Below are 18,599 nucleotides of genomic sequence, written 5' to 3'. Positions count from 1 at the left end.
AGTAGTTGGGGAACACTGATTTGCTTCTGCAAGATTCTGCCTTTTCAAGGAATTTCTTTTTTTCTTGTAAACAGTTAATTAGTGGTATTCATTAGAATTATTATAGGTTTTTCTTATCAGAGGTTGTCAACTCTGGCAGCTGGGCCGTTGAGACACCCAATATGGTGCCAGCTATTTTGGTGCAACAACAGCACCAGAAATACCTCTGTACTGGACTCTTCAATGGCCTATGAGACAAGCCAGCTGGTTCCGGTGGAACCTCAAGCCCTGGCTACTTATTTACATCAGAGTCATGATCAGCTCTTGGTACCGTGGCGCACTTGATCTTCTGAGCATCCAGTGCTTTCTTGACTAGTGCAGTCCAGGGTTGAACCCATCATGCTGTCCCTGCTGCTCATGTCTCTAGAACACCTCCGGACCTTGGCACACCACCACCATGATCAGGCAACTCTGGGTCTGAGGTAGAGTATTATGCCTCTTGCTTGTGGGGTAGACAATGACAATGTCCTTTGCCTTCATCAAGGGAATTCCATTAACAGTACCCACCAGATTTCTAGAGACAGAGACCATTGGAGTAGTTGTGGCTGGGGTCCTGTGCCATACCCATGACCTTACTGAAACCTGTGGGACATGCCTCCCACTTCCAAGTCCTCCCCAATTCCTCAGCCTTTCAGATCTCCTAGCACAGGGGTTCCCTAACTGTGTCATGTGTACCCCTGGGGGTATGCAAGATGTCTAACACAAGAACATAAGTCCATTAATGGCTATTAGCCAGGATAGGTAAAGAATGGTGTCTCTAGCCTGTGTTTGTCAGAGGGTGGAGATGGATGGCAGGAGAGAGATTACTTGATCATTACCTGTTAGGTTCACTCCCTCTGGGGCACCAGGCATTGGCCACTGTCGGTAGATAAGATACTGGGCTGGATGGACCTTTGGTCTGACCCAGTATGGCTGTTCTTATGTTCTATGAAATCATCATGGCAAATATCCTCTGTGCCTTCAAGAGCTAGGAGAACCGAGACACGGTACCATGTCCCTTCTCAAGGCTTATAATGTTTGTATACCCATCCTTTGCCAGGTTCCTTAGTTGTCTCAGCAGTGAATGAAAGAGCAGGTCAGAGTCAACCCTCTTCTACCTAAAAGGACAAAGACTCAAAGAAATTAGATCATTTTGGTAGGAAAAATTTATCCTACATTTGGTGTACAATTCATATCACTAATCAACAAACCTTATTGGCGGGATACAACTTCTCACTGTGGGCCAATATGCTAAAGCTCTCAGACAAGTTGGCAGAGGATGCCAGACATGAATTCCGGGCAGTGTTAGATGAAGGCAGTCTGATGGCTCAGACCTCTCTGCAAACATCCTTAAATGGGGCAGATTCAGCATCCAGAGTCATGGCATCTTCAGTGTCTGTGTTATTCAAGACAGACTGGAAATCTGTCTGTTTGCCTGCCTTGTCAAGGACATACCAGTTTCTCCACTCCCTATTTTTTCCAATAGGTTATCGGACTTCCTCTGTCCTCTTCCAAGAAGTACAGTCTCTTCTCCATTTGGGAGCTGTAGAAGAGGCTACCTCTCTTCAGTGAGAGTAGGGTTTCTGTTCACGCTACTCCCTGGTTCCAAAAGCAAAAGGAGGCTTCAGGCCCATTCCATGACCCATCCTCCTTCTCATTATCAGTGTCTGTCTGTCTGGTGGGCCTGGGATGATTCTGCCCTTTATACCAATGTGTCGAGATTACCTTGGTACCACAAGGCAGCAGAGGATGCAAATGTAATTCCCCACTAAGGGGAAAATCTCCAACACTGGGGATGCGCACACCTGAAGTGGAATGGACATGTGTAACATCTGAAAGAAAAGTGACAGAACAGGTTAGTAACCATTTTTTCCCATGTTTTGACCTAGATCCTGATTGTGCAATATTTAGGATGTTGGCCTCTGTTAGATGAGTGTGTAGTCTGCCTTTGGTTAACTTCTGTATGAGCTTACTCAGGAATTACAGGTTTGACACTGGGTGATAGTTGGCTATGCCTGAAATCTCCAGAGTGGGTTTCTTCAGTGTTGATCAGACTGTTGCATGTTTAAAGGAGGAAGGGACATTTCTTTCTCTGAATCAGGTGGTGGGTATTTAAAACCACTTGGACAAATATCACAATTGTACACCATTGAATGTGATTTTTGAATTTTTTTCTTCATGGTTATGACTTGAATTCTTATTGTCATTTAGTAATGTGAAAGAGTTGTAATAGCATTTTTCCAAAGGTCAATATAACAGATTCTGTGCATGAATGAATTTAGAATACTCTAAAGTTACAAGAGACTCGTTCCTTTGTCTTGAGGCATAATGACAAATAAATGCTTCATCCATCAGCTACTCTTTTCCAACCGAAAAGTGAGGAGCTCCATACTTCAGCTATGTTTTATGTCATACTTGTTCATTAAGGAAGCCTTTCTTTTTATTTTTTCACCTTGATTTATGAAAAAATATTTAAGTTGCTTGGAAAAGTCTCTTTTTGGTTTCTTGCAAGTATTTTGGAGTTTTATGCTGGTGAGGTGTGATAGTGTCATTCCATCCCAGCAAACTGAGAACAAGCCAGTACTGACAGTACACCAGGTTTTATTCCAAATTCTTTTTCTCCAAGGATGATGTTTTTTCATGCTATATCTTCACACCCATAATTTGGTAATTCACTACAAGGCAAGCTTGCCACAAATATTTGTCCCCACATCTTTACTCCCATCTTGGTACAACCCTTCTGTACGTTTTGGGTGAGCACAAACTCTTAGTAATCTTTTATAGGGGAGAAAATTATTGATCCATATTTCTTGTTCTCAGAACATATAGCTATACTCCTCCACCCCTTTTCAAGTTCGGGAATATTTTTTCATGTTTAAACTTTTGTGAATCTTTATTCAGCTACGATATAATGATCACTCACTGCTATAAGTAGGTAGCTATGCAGCTCTTTATGGTGAGTTAGTTTAATGACTCAGTATGCTAGCTTTGAAATATTCCAAACTCAGTCACACAAGAACAGGAATGCCAGCAGTGATGGTTCTTCTATTATAATTATCTTTAAAGAACATGGATTACAAAAAACTACATTTTCTTACTTTTACATGAAAATGGTGTCTCCATAAAACAAAATTCTCAGACTCCCAAACTGTAGCCCAAACCTGGTCCACTTGATGTATTTATATGGTCCATATGGCGTATTTAGTTTGTGTAGAAATCAAAGTTTTCATTTGTTTTTTAAAAAGTACATTTCTAGCTTGTATGCTGTTGAGGATAAGAGTGAAACTGTGAACAGTTTGAGTGTAAATTGTTGCAGTTTTTGAGAGTTGGAAACTCCCCTGTTCCCATTAATCTCATTGATGTATTAACTTTAGTGCCTAATTATGATATTTTAAATGTCAGCATTAACTATTTAATTGCTGATCGTTTTAGCAAATGGGATGGAAAGGACTGAGATTCAAGTGCACATGTGAGAAGGTTTCTGAAGGAAGGGAAGTATCTGAGAAAGAAAAAGAGATTCAAAGACCAGGAAATGGGGGAGGGAGGGAAAGAGAGTAAGAAACGGGGTAGAAATAATGGCAGTCCTATATTAGCAGACTTCCCTATCTAATGATCATGAATGCAACAATAAGGTACTGAACAAATAATAACTAAAAGGTTAATTATATAAAGTCCATATTCTACCGTAGTTGTTTGTGCAGACCTCCCATAGACACAAGTGAGAGTTATACTGTGGGATGGAGAACATAGTATGTGGTCCCAAATTTCAAGCCTGCAAACAGAACTTCATTAAAAGTGGAATTCTGCCTTCAACATAGACCCAGGTGTATATTACGTAAGAATGATCCTGCAACTTATGGTGATAATGATTAAAGGTTTCATCTTTTTCTTCCCTGTTAGCTCAGTCAGTGATTTGTATGTAAATTGTTCCATTAGACACCAATAAGGAATTGTCATATGTCATACAGATTCAGTGGCTTAGCCTTTCCTGTGTTTAGGAAAAAAGACACAAGCAGTAGTCTCCACTGTGTGACTTTTCCTCCAGGTGAACAAGATTTTTTTTTTTTTAAAGTATACTATATTAAAAAAAATTCCTGTCTGCCTTTGCCATAGAGGTGTATTTAGCTGGCTTGTTACGGACAAAGTATATTTGAAGCATGTAACATGTATTGATCACATTTGCATTATCCTATTCAAATTCAACCGTTTAAAATTCACTAGCAAACACTGTATGAAATAAAGCATTTTTCTCTACAGGTGTTACTAAGGTAGATTATGGAGACATATCGTCACGCCTTGGGCTAAGACACAAACTGCAATGCAAGCCTTTCTCTTGGTACCTGGAGAATGTCTATCCCGATTCCCAAATTCCACGCCATTATTTCTCTTTGGGGGAGGTAAGGATTATTTTTAATTCTATACTTTTAATTTTCCTTTTTGTAAGGGATATCACACCATAACATCCAGTTTTTGAGATCTCATTTGAATAGTAAAGCTGAAGTCAGTGACTCCAGCACCAAAGTGCAATATCTCATAGCTCCATGTCTTTCATCTGTAAAATGGTATATTTGACTTGAATAGTTTGGTGAAGTATTACCAAGTGGTTGACCCACAGTGTCAAAGGTTGGGATTTCTTGTCCCTATTTACAGCAGTACTGAATTAGCATGGAAGAGCTTTGTAGAAAATATTTCAGACACTAGTGCATATTTTGTTTTATTCAGTTTCATTGATGTGCGCATGGTGCTTTACAAACAGTTAAAAATAACAAGTAGCTTAGGGTTTGTCTACATAGCACACTAGTGTGCACCAGCTGAGATGTAAATTCTGGTGCGCCCCAGTGTGTCATATTCTGTCTCTGTGGATCCTGATGGCACACACTAAAACTTTTAGTGCATGCCATCAGGATCCACACAGACAGTGCATGACACATTGGTGCCCATTACCAATGCCCATTGGTGTGCGCTCGTGTACAGAGTAGACAAGCCCGTAGTTGCATTAGACATAAAACATCAAGGGATTACAAATAACAAAGCATGAAGAAAGGAGTTCTTCGAGTGCTTTCTCATGTCCATTACATGTTAGGTGTGTGCGCACTGCGTACACTCTTGCTGGAGATTTTTTTGCCTCAGTGGTATCTGTTGGGCCGGCTCTAACGTCCTCTGGAGGCATGCACTTATGCGTCGGCATAAGGGACGCCACCGGCCCCACACCCTCTCAGTTCCTTCTTTCTGTCTGTGACGGTTGCTGGAACGACCATTCTTGCTATGTCAGGGCTTTTTTCCCCAGTGGTTTTGGACTCTTCTTCATTTGTTATCATAGTTTACTGTATACATATAATTAGTGTTAGTGTATATAGTGGTGTAAGTAGTTCCTATCGTCGAGAGACTTCTTCGCCCCAAGGGCTTTGGGCTTCCAGCCTTGTGCCTCCGGTGGCAAACCTATGACAGTGAGTGACCCGCACTCCGGCTACTTGAAGTGTCAGGGGGAAACTCACATGACGGACAAGTGCTAGATCTGCCAGGACTTCCGACCCTGCACTAAAAAGTAGACACAAGGCTATCTTCATGGAAGCCTACCTTAGATGAGTCTTAGAGCCGAGTCGCTCCGTTGGTGTGAAGTTTCCCCGGGCACCATTCACTGTCTCCGGTGCCAAGGAAGAAGCATAAGAAGCAGCACACCAAGAGGGAGCTCACCAGTGCAGAAGAGAGACAAGCAGAAAAAAGACAACTGAGAGACCCGCACCAGGCCACTCATCCTTGCACAGGCCAGTGATGGCACCATCGACCTCGCCTAAAGTATTGAGTCCGGTGGGGGACCCTCCACCGATACCTGGAAGCCTCTGTGGTGCCAGTGGTCTGACAACTCCATCGACCCAAGAGATTTTCCAAGTAGTGAAGGACCTTTCTCTGCCCATCCCAACAACTCCAAGGGGACACCTGACAGCTTTGGTGACCAGAAGGTGGGAACGAGAAGCAATGGGCTCCTTCCTGGCACCAGCCCCTAGCATCCTTGAGTGGCAAGCCTTCCGTGATTCCAGTGTCATGATCGCTGGTCCCTGGAACCCTGGAGGCAGAAGTGGGTGCTGCTTTACCATGGTCTCTGAGAGAAGAATTCTCTTCAGAGTCTGAAGGGGAATCTTACATAGCAGCTAAAGCCCAGCACCGGTACCCAGTTTATGCACCACCAGACTTCGGTACCCCTCCCTTTGCCGACATCTGGCTAGTAGTTCACTGGCCAATGCGGTGGCCATACTGGAATCCCTGGGGGTTTCCCCTGGTGCAACGTCCTTCCTCCTACTCAGTTGTTTCCGAGGAACATTCTATTGCTCCTTCCCACTTGGCACCGACCCCCGACTTCGGCACCGATCCCGGTACTGACATCCAGGAGATGTCTCTGATGGATGTATAGGAGGAAGAGGAAAGAGCCCCTTCTCTGTTGCAAGTCACTCCTCATCTTCCCCAAACGAGGCTGTTGCAGGACCCAATAACCTGCTTTGGCAGGATGACTTCAGGTCCCCTCAGGACCTTCTGAAGCAGGTCATTGCAAACCTGGGCCTAGAGATTGAGGAGTTCAGAAAAACATTGCACTGCCTGATTGATATCCTGGCTGCGGCAGCTCCCTGCAGGAGACTTTGCCCATCAATGATGAGGTGATGAGACCGGTCAAGGCCCTGTGGCAAACTCCTTGTTATCTGCTGTCTTCCCCTTGCTCCCCCTCCCTCCAAAAAAGAGGGAGAGATGGACTGTGTGCCAAAAAGCAGGTTTGAGTACCTGTACACGCACATACGTACACCTCTGAGGGCCCTGATGCTGTCTGTATCCAATTAAAGGGACAGGCAGGGACAGCTGAGCACTACCCCAATCATAAAGTCACCAAGAGACTAGACCTTTTCAGAAGAAAGATTTATTCAACTGGCAGCCATCGGCTACATATCTCCAACCAGCAAGCTTTATTGGGGAGATTAAATTTACACAAGGAGTCCCACAAATTAAAATTTTAGGATTCCCTGCCCCAAGATTCAAGTCAGGAGTCCATGGCCCTCTTGGAGGAGGGTAAGAATGGGGCCAATACTTCTCTCCAAGTGGCTCTGGATGCTGCGGACTCTGCAGCCAGGACAGTGGCCTCCGCTGTCACCATAAGGCGTTGTTGGCTCCAGTCTTCTGGGCTTCTGCGTGAGGGTCCAACAGTCTGTCCAGGACCTCACCTTTGAAGGCTCCTCTCTTTTCTCAGAGAAGACGGACACAAAACTACATGGCCTGAAGGACTCAATGGCCACTCTGCGTTCCTTAGACCTTTACACCCGGTCATCTTTCAGGAAGAACTTCAGGGCCTAGCAACCTCTCAGGTCTTGGCGCCTCCAAGACAGGAGCCCTACAAAAGAAGAGGTTACAAAGAGCACCAACATCTCCCGTCTATCTCAGCCTACCAGTCAGAGACACTCCGGTTGGCCCAAGCAGGCTTTATGAAGGAGCCTGAGGGTGTTATACCAGTCTCTGTTTCAGATTCACCCCCTCTTGTTTTTGGACTGACACTCTTCAGTCCAGCATGGTCATACGTAACATCAAACTGTTGGGTGCTGAGTACAGTGTCAGTCGGATATACCCTTCAATTTTTATCAACCCCGTCTCCCCTCTTCAGGGATGCATCTCATGGGCAGCTCCTCATCCAGAAGGTGCAATCCCTCCTACGTGGGGTGCTGTGGAAGACGTTCCTCAAGATATGAGAGGGAAGGGGTTTTACTCTTGGTATTTCATAATCTCAAAGGCCAAAAGGGGCCTCCTGCCTATCTTGGATCTGTGTCATCTCAACAAATCTCAAGAAACAGGTTCCGCATGGTTTCCCTAGCCTCCATCATTTCCTCCCTGGATCCAGGAGACTGGTACACCACCCTCAACTTAAAGGACGCTTACTTCCACAGCTCTATCTTCTGTGGCCACAGAAGATTTCTCAGGTTTATAGTGGGTCAGCGCCACTACCAGTTCAACCCTCTTCTCTTCCCCCACCCCCTCCCACCCCCTGCTTGACCTATTGGCAGCCCCCTGGGTTTTCACAAAGTGTATGACGGTCGTAGCAGACTAGCTGATCAAAGGTTGGTCACAGACTCAAGTACAGAACAGCATCAGCATGGTCTGAGCCAACTTCCGAGTGCTGGGCCTGCTAATAAACAAGCAGAAGTCAACTTTTGTCCCAGTTCAGAGAATATTGGGACAGTGATTGACTCGACCTAAGCTAGGGTCTACCAGCTGGAGGCCTGATTCCAGACCATGTCGGACCTGATATCCAGTGTCATGGTCCACCCAGTTACGACAGCTCCAGTTTACCTCAAACTACTGCGGCACATGGTGACATGTACTTACGTGGTTCAGCACACAAGGTTGTGCCTCAGTCTCCTCCAGATGTGGCTAGCATCAGTTTTCTCCCCAAGCAGACACCACCTAGATGCACTGCTCACACTCTCTCCCCCTTTCCACGAAGGTTTCTGACCATCAGAGGGGTGAAATATTGGAACGGCCTTCCGAGGGAAACGGTGGGGGCGAGGGACCTGTCTGGTTTTAAGATTAAGTTAGATAAGTTTATGGAGGGAATGGTTTAATAGTAAAACATATTAGCAAAGGAATACCAAGCAATGGCAGGTAAATAGTATAATGGCTAACAGGGGTCAGGCTGGAGACTCTTGCCTACATGCTCGGGGTCTTACTGATCGCCATATTTGGGGTCGGGAAGGAATTTTCCTCCAGGGTAGATTGGCTGAGGCCCTGGAGGTTTTTCGCCTTCCTCCGCAGCATGGGGCAGGGATCGCTAGCAGGAGGGTTCTCTGCCAATTGAAGTCACTAAAACACAGGATTTGGGGACTTCAACAGCAGAGTCAAGGGAAGGGGTAGGGACGGTTTTGTGGCCTGCATCATGCAGGGGGTCAGACCAGATGATCATAATGGTCCCTTCTGACCTTAAAGTCTGAGTCTATGGTCCTTGCCTCCTGGACTGGTGAAAAAGACCTGAGATTGGTAATGACAGGTGTGTCCTTTGTTTACCCCTCAATCATCGGTAGCCTTAGTCTCAGGCACGTCAGACATAGAGTGTGGAGTCTACCTCAACAACCTCAGGGCCTCTGGTCCCAGGAAGAACTCTCCCTGCACATAATCGTCCAGGAACTCAAGCCGGTATGCTTAGCATGCCAAGTGTTCCTTCCCCAGATCTCAGTTGAGGTGGTGCAAATCCTGACAGACAATACCATGGCCCTGTTTTACATCAACAAGCAGGGAGGGGCTCAATCTTCAGCCTTGTGCCAGAAGGCCATCCATCTGTAGGACTTTCACGGAGCACTCCATTCATCTCAAGGCGTCACACCTCTTGGGACCCCGGAATGTGCTGGCAGATCACCTCAGCAGATGCTTTTCCTCTCACTGAGTGGTCCCTCCCTCCAAGAAGTCACCAGATTAATCTTCCAAAGGTGGGTGGACCTTCAAAACAGGAAGTGCCATCAGTTTTGTTAGCTGCGTGGACACAGCCTGGGCTCCATCTCCAACGCTTTCCTACTCCCAGGGGCAGACTGCCTATTTTACACCTATCCCCCAAACCCCTTGGCTCACATGGTCCTCCTAAAGATTAAACAAGACAAGGCAAGAGTTATTCTGATAGCCCCAGCATGTCCGCAGCTGCGTTGGTTCAGCAAGCTCCTGGATCTCTCTGTGGTAACTCCACTCTTGCTCCCATTTTGCCCAGACCTAATTTCACAAGATCATGGCTGGTTGCTTCATCCAAACCTTGCCTCCCTGCATCTGTCTACATGGATGCTGCATGGCTGAACCCTGAAGAACAAGCCAACTCAGAACAGTTTTGGCAGATCTTGTTAGGCAGTAGGAAGCTTTCCACCAGGACTACCTACTTGGCCAAATGGAAGCATTTCTCTTGGGTTTCTGAATGTGCGCACTCTGCATCTTGATCTTCCCTTCAGTCTATCTTGACAGACTGTTTGCTTCACTTAAGAGGGCCTGACCCTGCTGCTTTATCTGCTAAAGTGAACTTAGCAGCCATCTGAGCCTTCCATCCCACAGTGAACAGCAGGTCAGTGTTTTCCCACAAGATGACAGTTCGGTTTCTCAATGGGCTGGAGGGGTTATATTCTCAGGTCCGCAGCCGACCCCCCGATGGGACTTAAAACCTGGTTCTGTCAAAGCTCACAGGTCTCTTCCCCTCCCGCTCCCTTTCTATCTTGAAAGGTCTCCTTTCTGGTGGTGATCACCTCGGCCAAAATGGTCTCTGAAATCAAGACCCTTACATCAGAACCAGTCTACATAGTGTTTTTTCAAGGACAAGATCCAACTGTACCCCCATCTGGCCTTCCTGCCGAAAGCGGTATCACAATTCCAAAACAACCAGGACATTTTCCTGACAGTCTTCTTTCCGAAATATCACAAGAACTCTGAGGAACGAGAACTTCACTCGTTGGATTCCTAGGCATGCCCTCTCCTCTTACATTGAGAGGACTAAATCTTTCTGCAAATCCACATAGCTCTTTGTGGCAATAGAGGAGAGGATAATGGGGCTACCTCGGTTAGGCTGGGTCTACACTACCCGCCTGAATCGGCGGGTAGAAATCGACCTCCCGGGGATCGATTTATCGCGAATTATTCCCCGAATCGAGGCTCTTACTCCACCAGCGGAGGTGGGAGTAAGTGCCGTCGACGGGAAGCTGCAGAAGTCGATTTTGCCGCCGTCCTCACAGCGGGGTAAGTCGGCTGCGATACGTCGAATTCAGCTACGCTATTCACGTAGCTGAATTTGCGTATCTTAAATCCACTCCCCCCTGTAGTGTAGATGTAGCCTTAGGCCAGAGGATCTCGTCCGGGATTAACCTCCTGTGTCCAGGCTTGCTACGAACAGGCAAAGTTTCTGCCTCCAGCGATCTTAACTGCTCATTCCAAAAGAGCCCAGGCCATGTCAGCAGTGTTCCTCCCAATCAAGACCTCTACAGATCCATAACCTGGGTCATCGGTGCATACCGTTGCATCCCACTATGCCATCACCCAACAGGCCTGAGACGACGCCAGTTTTGGAAGAGCTGTGTTGCAGTCAGCATGTCCATGAACTCAGAGGCCACCTCCTGGGGCACTGCTTGTGAGTAACCTAACATGGAATGGAAATGAGCAAGCACTTGAAGGGGAAAAAAAAATGGTTGCTAACCTTTCATAATGGTTGTTCTTTGAGACATGTTGCTCATATCCATTCCATGACCCACCCTCCTACCACACTGTTGGAGTTAACCAGCAAGAAGGAACTGAAAGGCGAGTGGGGGGCAACACATAAGCACACAGCTCCAGAGAGTGCTAGAGCTGGCCCAACGGATACCACTGAAGGAAAAAATCTCCGACAACTGTGCACACAGCATGCACGCACCTAACATGGAATGGAGATGAGCAACACCTCTTGAAGAACAATAGTTACAAAAAGTTAGTAACTGTTTTTTTTAATGCAGCGAGACAATGGTTACAACAGTGAAAGAATAGGAAATACGTTTGTTAGACATGCATAGAAATGCATCTTCTGTCTCTGAGTGTGAGAGTCAGTTCCGGATACTTCCAAGGAAAGTGCAAGAAACCTTGTAGTGGACAATTAAGGAGTAACTTGCCATAGGTAAGGTGGAGTTTCCATTGGACACTATAAACAAGTAGTGCTTTAGTACTCTGGTGCATAATAATTTACATCCTTTCTTTGAAAAAGAAATATTTTCATCCTATGTAACAAGAATATCTGTGATCACTTTATCTATACAAATATCTAATCCCCTTTTTAAAAAATTTACTCAGTTCTTGGCTTCTATTGTATCCAGTGACCAAGTCCCATGGCTAATTATGCATTACAAATATGTATTTCCTTTTCAATTTCAAATGTTACATCTTTCAATTTCATTGAATATCTCCTTGTTTATATAATGTGAGAAAAAGGGCATATAGGACATCCGAGTTCACCTTCTGTAGTGCCAACCATGGTTTTGTATACTTCATACTTCCTCTCTAAACTAAACAGACAAATCTTTTATCTAGGGGGGTATCTTTTATGCATCTAATTTTTGTAGGTTCTCTGAATCCCCATATTTCACCTATGCCTCTTTTGAGGTAGGGTGACCAGAACTAATCACAGTATCTAGAGAACGTACATTTGATTGACAAAATGGCATTTCATTTTTTTCTCCATCTTTTATACAGTCTCATGCATAGTTTGAATTTTTGACTGCTTGTGCACACTTGAGTAGAGTTTTTTGTTGAAGTAACCATGATGATGTCTAGGTCTCTTTCCCGAGTATTTACAGTTACTTTAAAACCTAGCAATGTGTCTGAGTAGTTCAGATTATTCATTGCAGCATGAATAGCTAACAAGTCTTGTGCAGCTCCATATAATATTTCTCAGAAATTAGACACTGACTTCCCATCCTGGAGCAGTAGTACTTGCATGGACTGTGAGATTATTTCCCCCAGAGCCACTGGGAAGCGAATAGGAGGCAGGAGCCGATCACCCCTCCCAGTCCCTAGAAGCAGGGCCTCTCCCTCCCCCCTCGCCCCCCCAAAACACATGCCGCCCTCCACCCACTCAAGGCCGGTGGAGGAAACTGCTGAAGGAGATGCTGTTTGGGGGTATATGGTGACATGCCTGGGGTGGATTGTTAGGAAAGCTGTGTGGGTGAGTGTTCCTGGTGTGCTTTCTTCTTACATTTTGTCCTGCACCAGAGCCATCCTTGTTGGTTTCTGGAACAGAGGCAGGCTACTTACCTCAGAGGAGTAACTGCAGGAGGATTTCTGTTGCATGTGTGAGAATCTTGTGGGGACTGAGTGTCACTAGAGATGCACAATATTTGACATTCCTGTTGCATTTGTTGTCAATGAATTTCCAGTGTCTTTGTTTCTGATTTTATGTAAACTAAATATTTCTCACCTACAGAGTGACTAATCTTAACTGAAGGCTCGATATATAAATTTAATATAAATATAAAATGAAGCTATTTTTAAGACTTGCGAGCACAAAAAAAGCAGAAAAATGGAGTGCAAAGCAGTTTTGTTTGTCGGTCTTCCCCATGCTCTCCTATCACATTTGGCTGAACAGCTATACAGATTTTCCAGAAATAGACACCTGGTATTATTTGGGACTAAGTGAGAAAGTTCATCCTGAAAATAACATTTTTATAAAGCCAACTGCAAGAATAACTATATTTTTATTCCATAGTGCTGTAAAACCTGCTGGTATTACATTTTTCACTTTAGTCTTTTTGTGTTTCCATCCTCTGTTGTATTAAATTTCAGTAGTTCATTGGAGGGAAGGGGGAAGACAACTGGGGGCATCTGTTGGTAAGATAGAATGACTTGTTTCTAAAATATTCAGATTTTATGATCAGCTGAAGGAAGCAAGTGAAGTATAACTTTTTTTATGTATAAATATAATTGGCTAAACTGGTTTGGATAAAATAACCAGCCCAAGTAATATACAGCATTTTTTTTTTTTTTTTTACATCCTGGTGCTTCAAGTTTTCAAAGCAGTATGGAAAAACCTTCCTATAACTCTCAAATCAAACCTGAATCTTTTGTGGTTAAGTGTATTTTGTTTTTTGTGTGCCTATGATTTGACTGGTTCCAAGTTAGCATTAGAAGCTCTGAAATAATGAGACTGGTTTCATAGATACCTAGTTTGTCTGAAACCAGGAAATTCTGTAAAGCTCATGAGAGCCTGATCTTATAAGTTATAAGCTTTGGACACTGGGACGCTTATGCTCAGCTATAACTCCAACTGTTTAGAAGATTTGTTCATTGCTATTTGTGAATCCAATGCCAGTGGTATCCTCTGTGGGTTGATTCTGTTCCCACCCCCCCCCAATAACTATTAATAAAACCTGTCTTGATGTATGTTATGCTTTATTTCTTCTCCAGATAAGAAATGTGGAGACAAATCAATGCCTGGATAACATGGCAAGAAAGGAAAATGAAAAAGTTGGAATATTTAACTGTCATGGAATGGGTGGAAATCAGGTGACAAAATATTTTACAACTTTAAATTATTTCAGACATTGCTCATCTGTCTATACATAATTTCCAGCACTTTCAATAATTAACGGTACAGACAATGTGCTGTTTAAAAAACCCTAATGTGAGATATGGCCTGTAAGATGAGTTAAGAGTACCTAAAAGGTTGTTGTTCTTCGAGTGCTTGCTCATGTCGATTCCATTCTAGGTGTGCGTACGCCCACGTATGCAGCTGTCAGATTTTTGGTTAGCGTACCCATAGGGCCAGCTGTGGCACCTTCTGGAGTGCTGCACTCATGCTGCAGTATATCAAGCACCGCCAGTCCTACGCCCTGCCCTCTCAGTTCCTTCTTACCGCCCAGGGCGGTCAGTCGGAGCACCTTTCTTGCTTAGCAAGAGCTAGCGGTTGTCTGCCATTCTGAACTTCATGCCTTAAGGCTGTTGCATATAGTTTTGCTTTGCTAGTCTTAAGTAGTTGTTAAGTGTTAGTAGTTAGGGTCCTAGCAGGACTTTGCCCCAGGTGGGGCATGCCCCTGCCTCCCAGGTTCGAGCCCTGCTCGGACTGCAGCAAGCCTATGCTTCTGAGTGATCCCACAGCAGCTGCCTTAAGTGCCTGAGGGAGTCACACGAGGAGTGGTGCCAGATCTGCAAAACTTTCGGCCCTGCACTCAGAAGGAGCGGGACATCTGCCTCAGGGCTCTCCTGATGGAGTCCACCTTCCCACCTGGCTTTCAAGCCGTCCAGGCAGGTCGCACCACCGCCAGCGCCCAACTCCTCCCGGCACCGTTTGCCATCGCCAGTGCGAAAGAAGAAGACCAAGAGCGCGTCCCCGGCAACGAGCAAGAAGGTCCAGGGGTAATCTATCAAGGGACCTGGGCCTGCCCACCAGACTGCTCCAAAGTCATGCAATCATGCCTCCCTGACTGGGTCGCCCAGTCCTTAAAGGTCCACCACCGATTCTTGGGAGCGGTATGGGACCGGCACTTCTGCCTGCACCTATGTCATCCCAGGCTCCCACGGTGCAGAGAGAACACAGGTCTCCACCTGCTCCGATGATGACCCCGGTGCCTCAGAACCCGGCAAAGGCTCCCCAAGAGGGCAAGCCTGCCGTTAAGACCTGACAGGGGAACAACGCCGGTCGCCAGACAGAAGGCATCCACTTCGCTGCTGCGTCGGGAATCCTGGGGAAGATCCCAATCATGTTGCTGGTCGAGCTGGGTGAGCTTCCAGATCCCCGCGGTGCTACTCTTCGGCACAGGGCTGATGCTCCCCATACTATTCCCAGCACCGTTCACTTTCTCAATAGTCGTCCTCTAAGCGTCGGTCCTGATCACCAGCTCGGTGGAAACGTTTCCCGTCCCAGTACCGGTCCCCCTGGCACTGGTACTGCTGTCCATACTACAGTTACCATTCAGTTATGCCTGGGCAATGGTTACTGGTAGCCACGACCAGCAAACAAACACAGGTGTCAACGGCTCCTCCCTGGTCGCGGGTTCCTTTGGTACAGAGGGCCAGTTCAGCCTATCTGCATAGTCTCATCGGCATTACTGGGCACCAGAGCCTGCTTCCTCATTAGTGGCACTGCAATGGCAGCACGGCCAGTGGCCTTATTGGAGCATCTGGGGCATACCAGTTGTGACACTGCCTCCTTCACCAGTACTCATGGGTGGCCTTGACGGAACATCGGGTAGCAGCCCCACCGGTACTGGAAGCCCACTCTGAGGTCAAGGCGGAGAAACCTGTGCCCACCCCAAAGTCTCTTTCTCCGGCGGTGGTTGAGATTCCAGCACCCCCACCAGCGGTCCAGTCTTCCTCGTCGTCCCCACACAAGGCCGTCGTGGGGCCTTCCAGAGCTAGCCTGCCGGATGACTTTAGGGAGCATCAAGGCTTTCTCTGGCATGTGGTCAAGAACTTGGGGTTCAAGGTGCAAAAGATGGTGGAGCAGCACCCAGCCTGTGCATGAGGGAGCCCTCAAGATAGCCAGCGCCTTGAGGCAGACCTCCTCCTCCATCCTGCCCACCTCGAAATGGGCCGAGAAAAAGTACTTTGTGCTGGCCAAAGGTTTCAAATGCTTTTATACCCACCCGCCCCCAGGGTCACTGGTTGTATCTGCAGCCAACGAAAAAGGAAAGCAGGTCCCCACCTCCTTGATTCCAAGTTTCTTACCGTCTTTGTTTCTGGATTTATTTGGGGGAGAGATTTATTCTACTGCCAGCTTGCAATTCCAGTGGTGATTCATCAGGTCCTGCTGGGCCAGTACAATTTTAATCTCTGGGACAGTCTCAGAAAGTTCCAGGAATCTCTCCCTCAGGGTTTGTGCCAAGACTTTGTCATTCTGGTGGAGGACGGCATGGTGGTGGCAAGATACTCCCTGCAAATGGCATGGGACACGGTAGATTCGGTGGCAAGTGTGGTCACATTGGCGGTGATCATGCAACATAGTTTCTGGCTCCAGACTGCAGGCCTCTCCCAGGATATGCAGGCCTCGATCCAGGACCTTCCCTTTGATGGAGCTGATCCGTTCTCGGACCAAACGGACACTACGCTGCACGTGTTGAAGGACACTAGGGCTACCCTTTGCTCGTTGGGTATGCACACACCACAATCAGCCAGGAAGCTGTTACACTAATAAAATAATACCAACAGGATCTTATAAGAGGGATAAGACAAAATGACATGTTTATTGTAAGTACAGAGAGAGCAAGAAATCAAGATATGCAATTCAATATTATTTCACTACCATTCCTTATTCATTCTCACACTCATTCATACAAGTTCTGCAGAGTTGTTATAGTTGCTATCCTAGAGGCTGCTCATGGCAGAGTACTGGCCAGGTAGCCTGCACACGAGGGTGGAGCCGAGTCCTTGTCAGATGCGCATCCGATGCTCCTGGGGGGTGGTTGCAGAACCATACTCAGTCCCTGAGATTTTGGTTCTGTTCCTATAGGATTCCTACAAGTCTATGGGAATCACTTCATCATGCTGATGTTTGTTTGAAGTGATTATCAATCAGCAGGTAGCACATCCCTGATGGCTGAGTGTTATCTTGTTCTTCGGAGTCTTCAGCCCTCCCTGGGGGGGGTGGGAGGCACTTGGGTAGATTCCAGCTTGCCCTGCGGGGTCATCCGGTTATCTCCGTGCTATACATTCCTTGGCCATGGGAGATCACAGTTATAACTCTTAGGCTGGCACCTTTTGATTTGCTAATTATTTATTTGCATTACACACATTCACATTCATCCTTTATCTTTAAGTCACATCTTACACTTATGTTTTACTACCTCCTCTTCCTTGACATCCTTATTTTACAATTCTATTTTCCAAATGTGACAGACTTTCATCAGTCTATTTAACCTTTTTAATACAATAGCAGAAAACAAGCAGGATAATAAACGAAGGGGGTAAGGGATTTCTGCAAGACCAATTTCAGAGCACAGTTGTTTTAAGAACAGCTCTTATCACCTCCTCGAACAGACTCTGTCTGTGGATGTGTAACTTTTCACATAGAGATACAGGGATGACAGCTTTAATTAGCTTGTCCTTGGTGCTCAAGCTTCTATACTCCTTTCTGTTGGCTTCCTTTGGTTTGGGGCCTAAAAGGGGATACATCTATACCTATGAAATGACAAAACCCTCTCTCTCTCTCTCTCTCTCTCTCTCTCACTCAACATAATCCTTCCAACCACCGCTGCCGCCAAGATCCTGGCAGCCTCATCAGGGACCTACAAGGAGAAGACACGAATTTTAGTCGTCGCCCTTCTTCCTCCTGCTCACCAGCCTAGCCTGAGGCTGCTAAACACCAGGGGGCCAGAAGCAATCATTTTCAGGGTGCACCCGAGAGCAACACCCTAGTCAGTCAACCGGATCCTACCTGCCTTTTCCTCAACCGCCTTTCCCCCTACCACTCGGCCTGGTCATGGGTTATGTCGGACCACTGGGTCCTGGACATAGTGTATTGGGGCTATACTCTGCAATTCTTGGCTGCCCCTTCTTCCCGACCCCTTCCCCCCCATTTTCCCGTCCCTATTCAGTGACCCTTCTCCTCGTTCAGGAGGTTTGGGGTCCTGGGTTTGGGGACTCTGGAGGTTTCCTGGACATGGAAGGAAGAGGATTCTACTCTCGCTACTTCCTAATACCGAAGGCCAAAGGGGGCCTCAGACCCATCCTGGACCTGTGGGGCCTCAACAAGTCTCTCAAGAAGTTGAAGTTCCACATGATCTCCCTGGCCTCCATCATCCGCTCCCTAGATCCAGGGGACTGGTATGCTGCTCTCTACTTAAGGACGCTTACTTTCATGTCTCCATATTCCCGGACCACAGGCACTTCCTGCGTTTTATAGTGGTCGGGCGTCACTTCCAGTTTATGGTGTTACCCTTTGGCCTGTTTTCAGCCCCCAGGGTGTTCACGAAATGCGTGGTGCCGGTAGTGGATTACCTGAGACAATTGGGGGGAGGGGGGAATCCAGATCTTCCAGTATCTCAACGACTGGCTCATTAAGGGCAGGACTCCAGGGCAGGTCCAACGGAGCCCCAACCTGGTGTGATTCATCTGCAACAATCTGGGCCTGTTAA

The 18,599-nt window shown here is 46.4% G+C and overlaps 1 protein-coding gene across 5 annotated transcripts in view; it reads left to right on the top strand.

The window, feature by feature from the left end:
* Positions 1-18,599, top strand: part of GALNT1 (polypeptide N-acetylgalactosaminyltransferase 1) — a 200,325-nt gene that overhangs the window by 163,007 nt on the left and 18,719 nt on the right. For all 5 annotated transcript variants that reach the window (XM_042842221.2, XM_008169368.4, XM_008169367.4 and 2 more), the window contains 2 exons: positions 4,276-4,415; positions 13,936-14,034. In XM_042842221.2, the coding sequence (XP_042698155.1) occupies positions 4,276-4,415; positions 13,936-14,034 (239 nt within the window). The remainder of the gene's footprint in view (positions 1-4,275; positions 4,416-13,935; positions 14,035-18,599) is intronic.

The sequence above is a fragment of the Chrysemys picta genome, chromosome 2 (assembly GCF_011386835.1).
Source record: "Chrysemys picta bellii isolate R12L10 chromosome 2, ASM1138683v2, whole genome shotgun sequence".
Taxonomy (NCBI): Eukaryota; Metazoa; Chordata; order Testudines; family Emydidae; genus Chrysemys; species Chrysemys picta.
The sequence above is the reverse complement of the archived record's forward strand: the minus strand, read 5'-3'. Positions and strand labels throughout refer to the sequence as shown.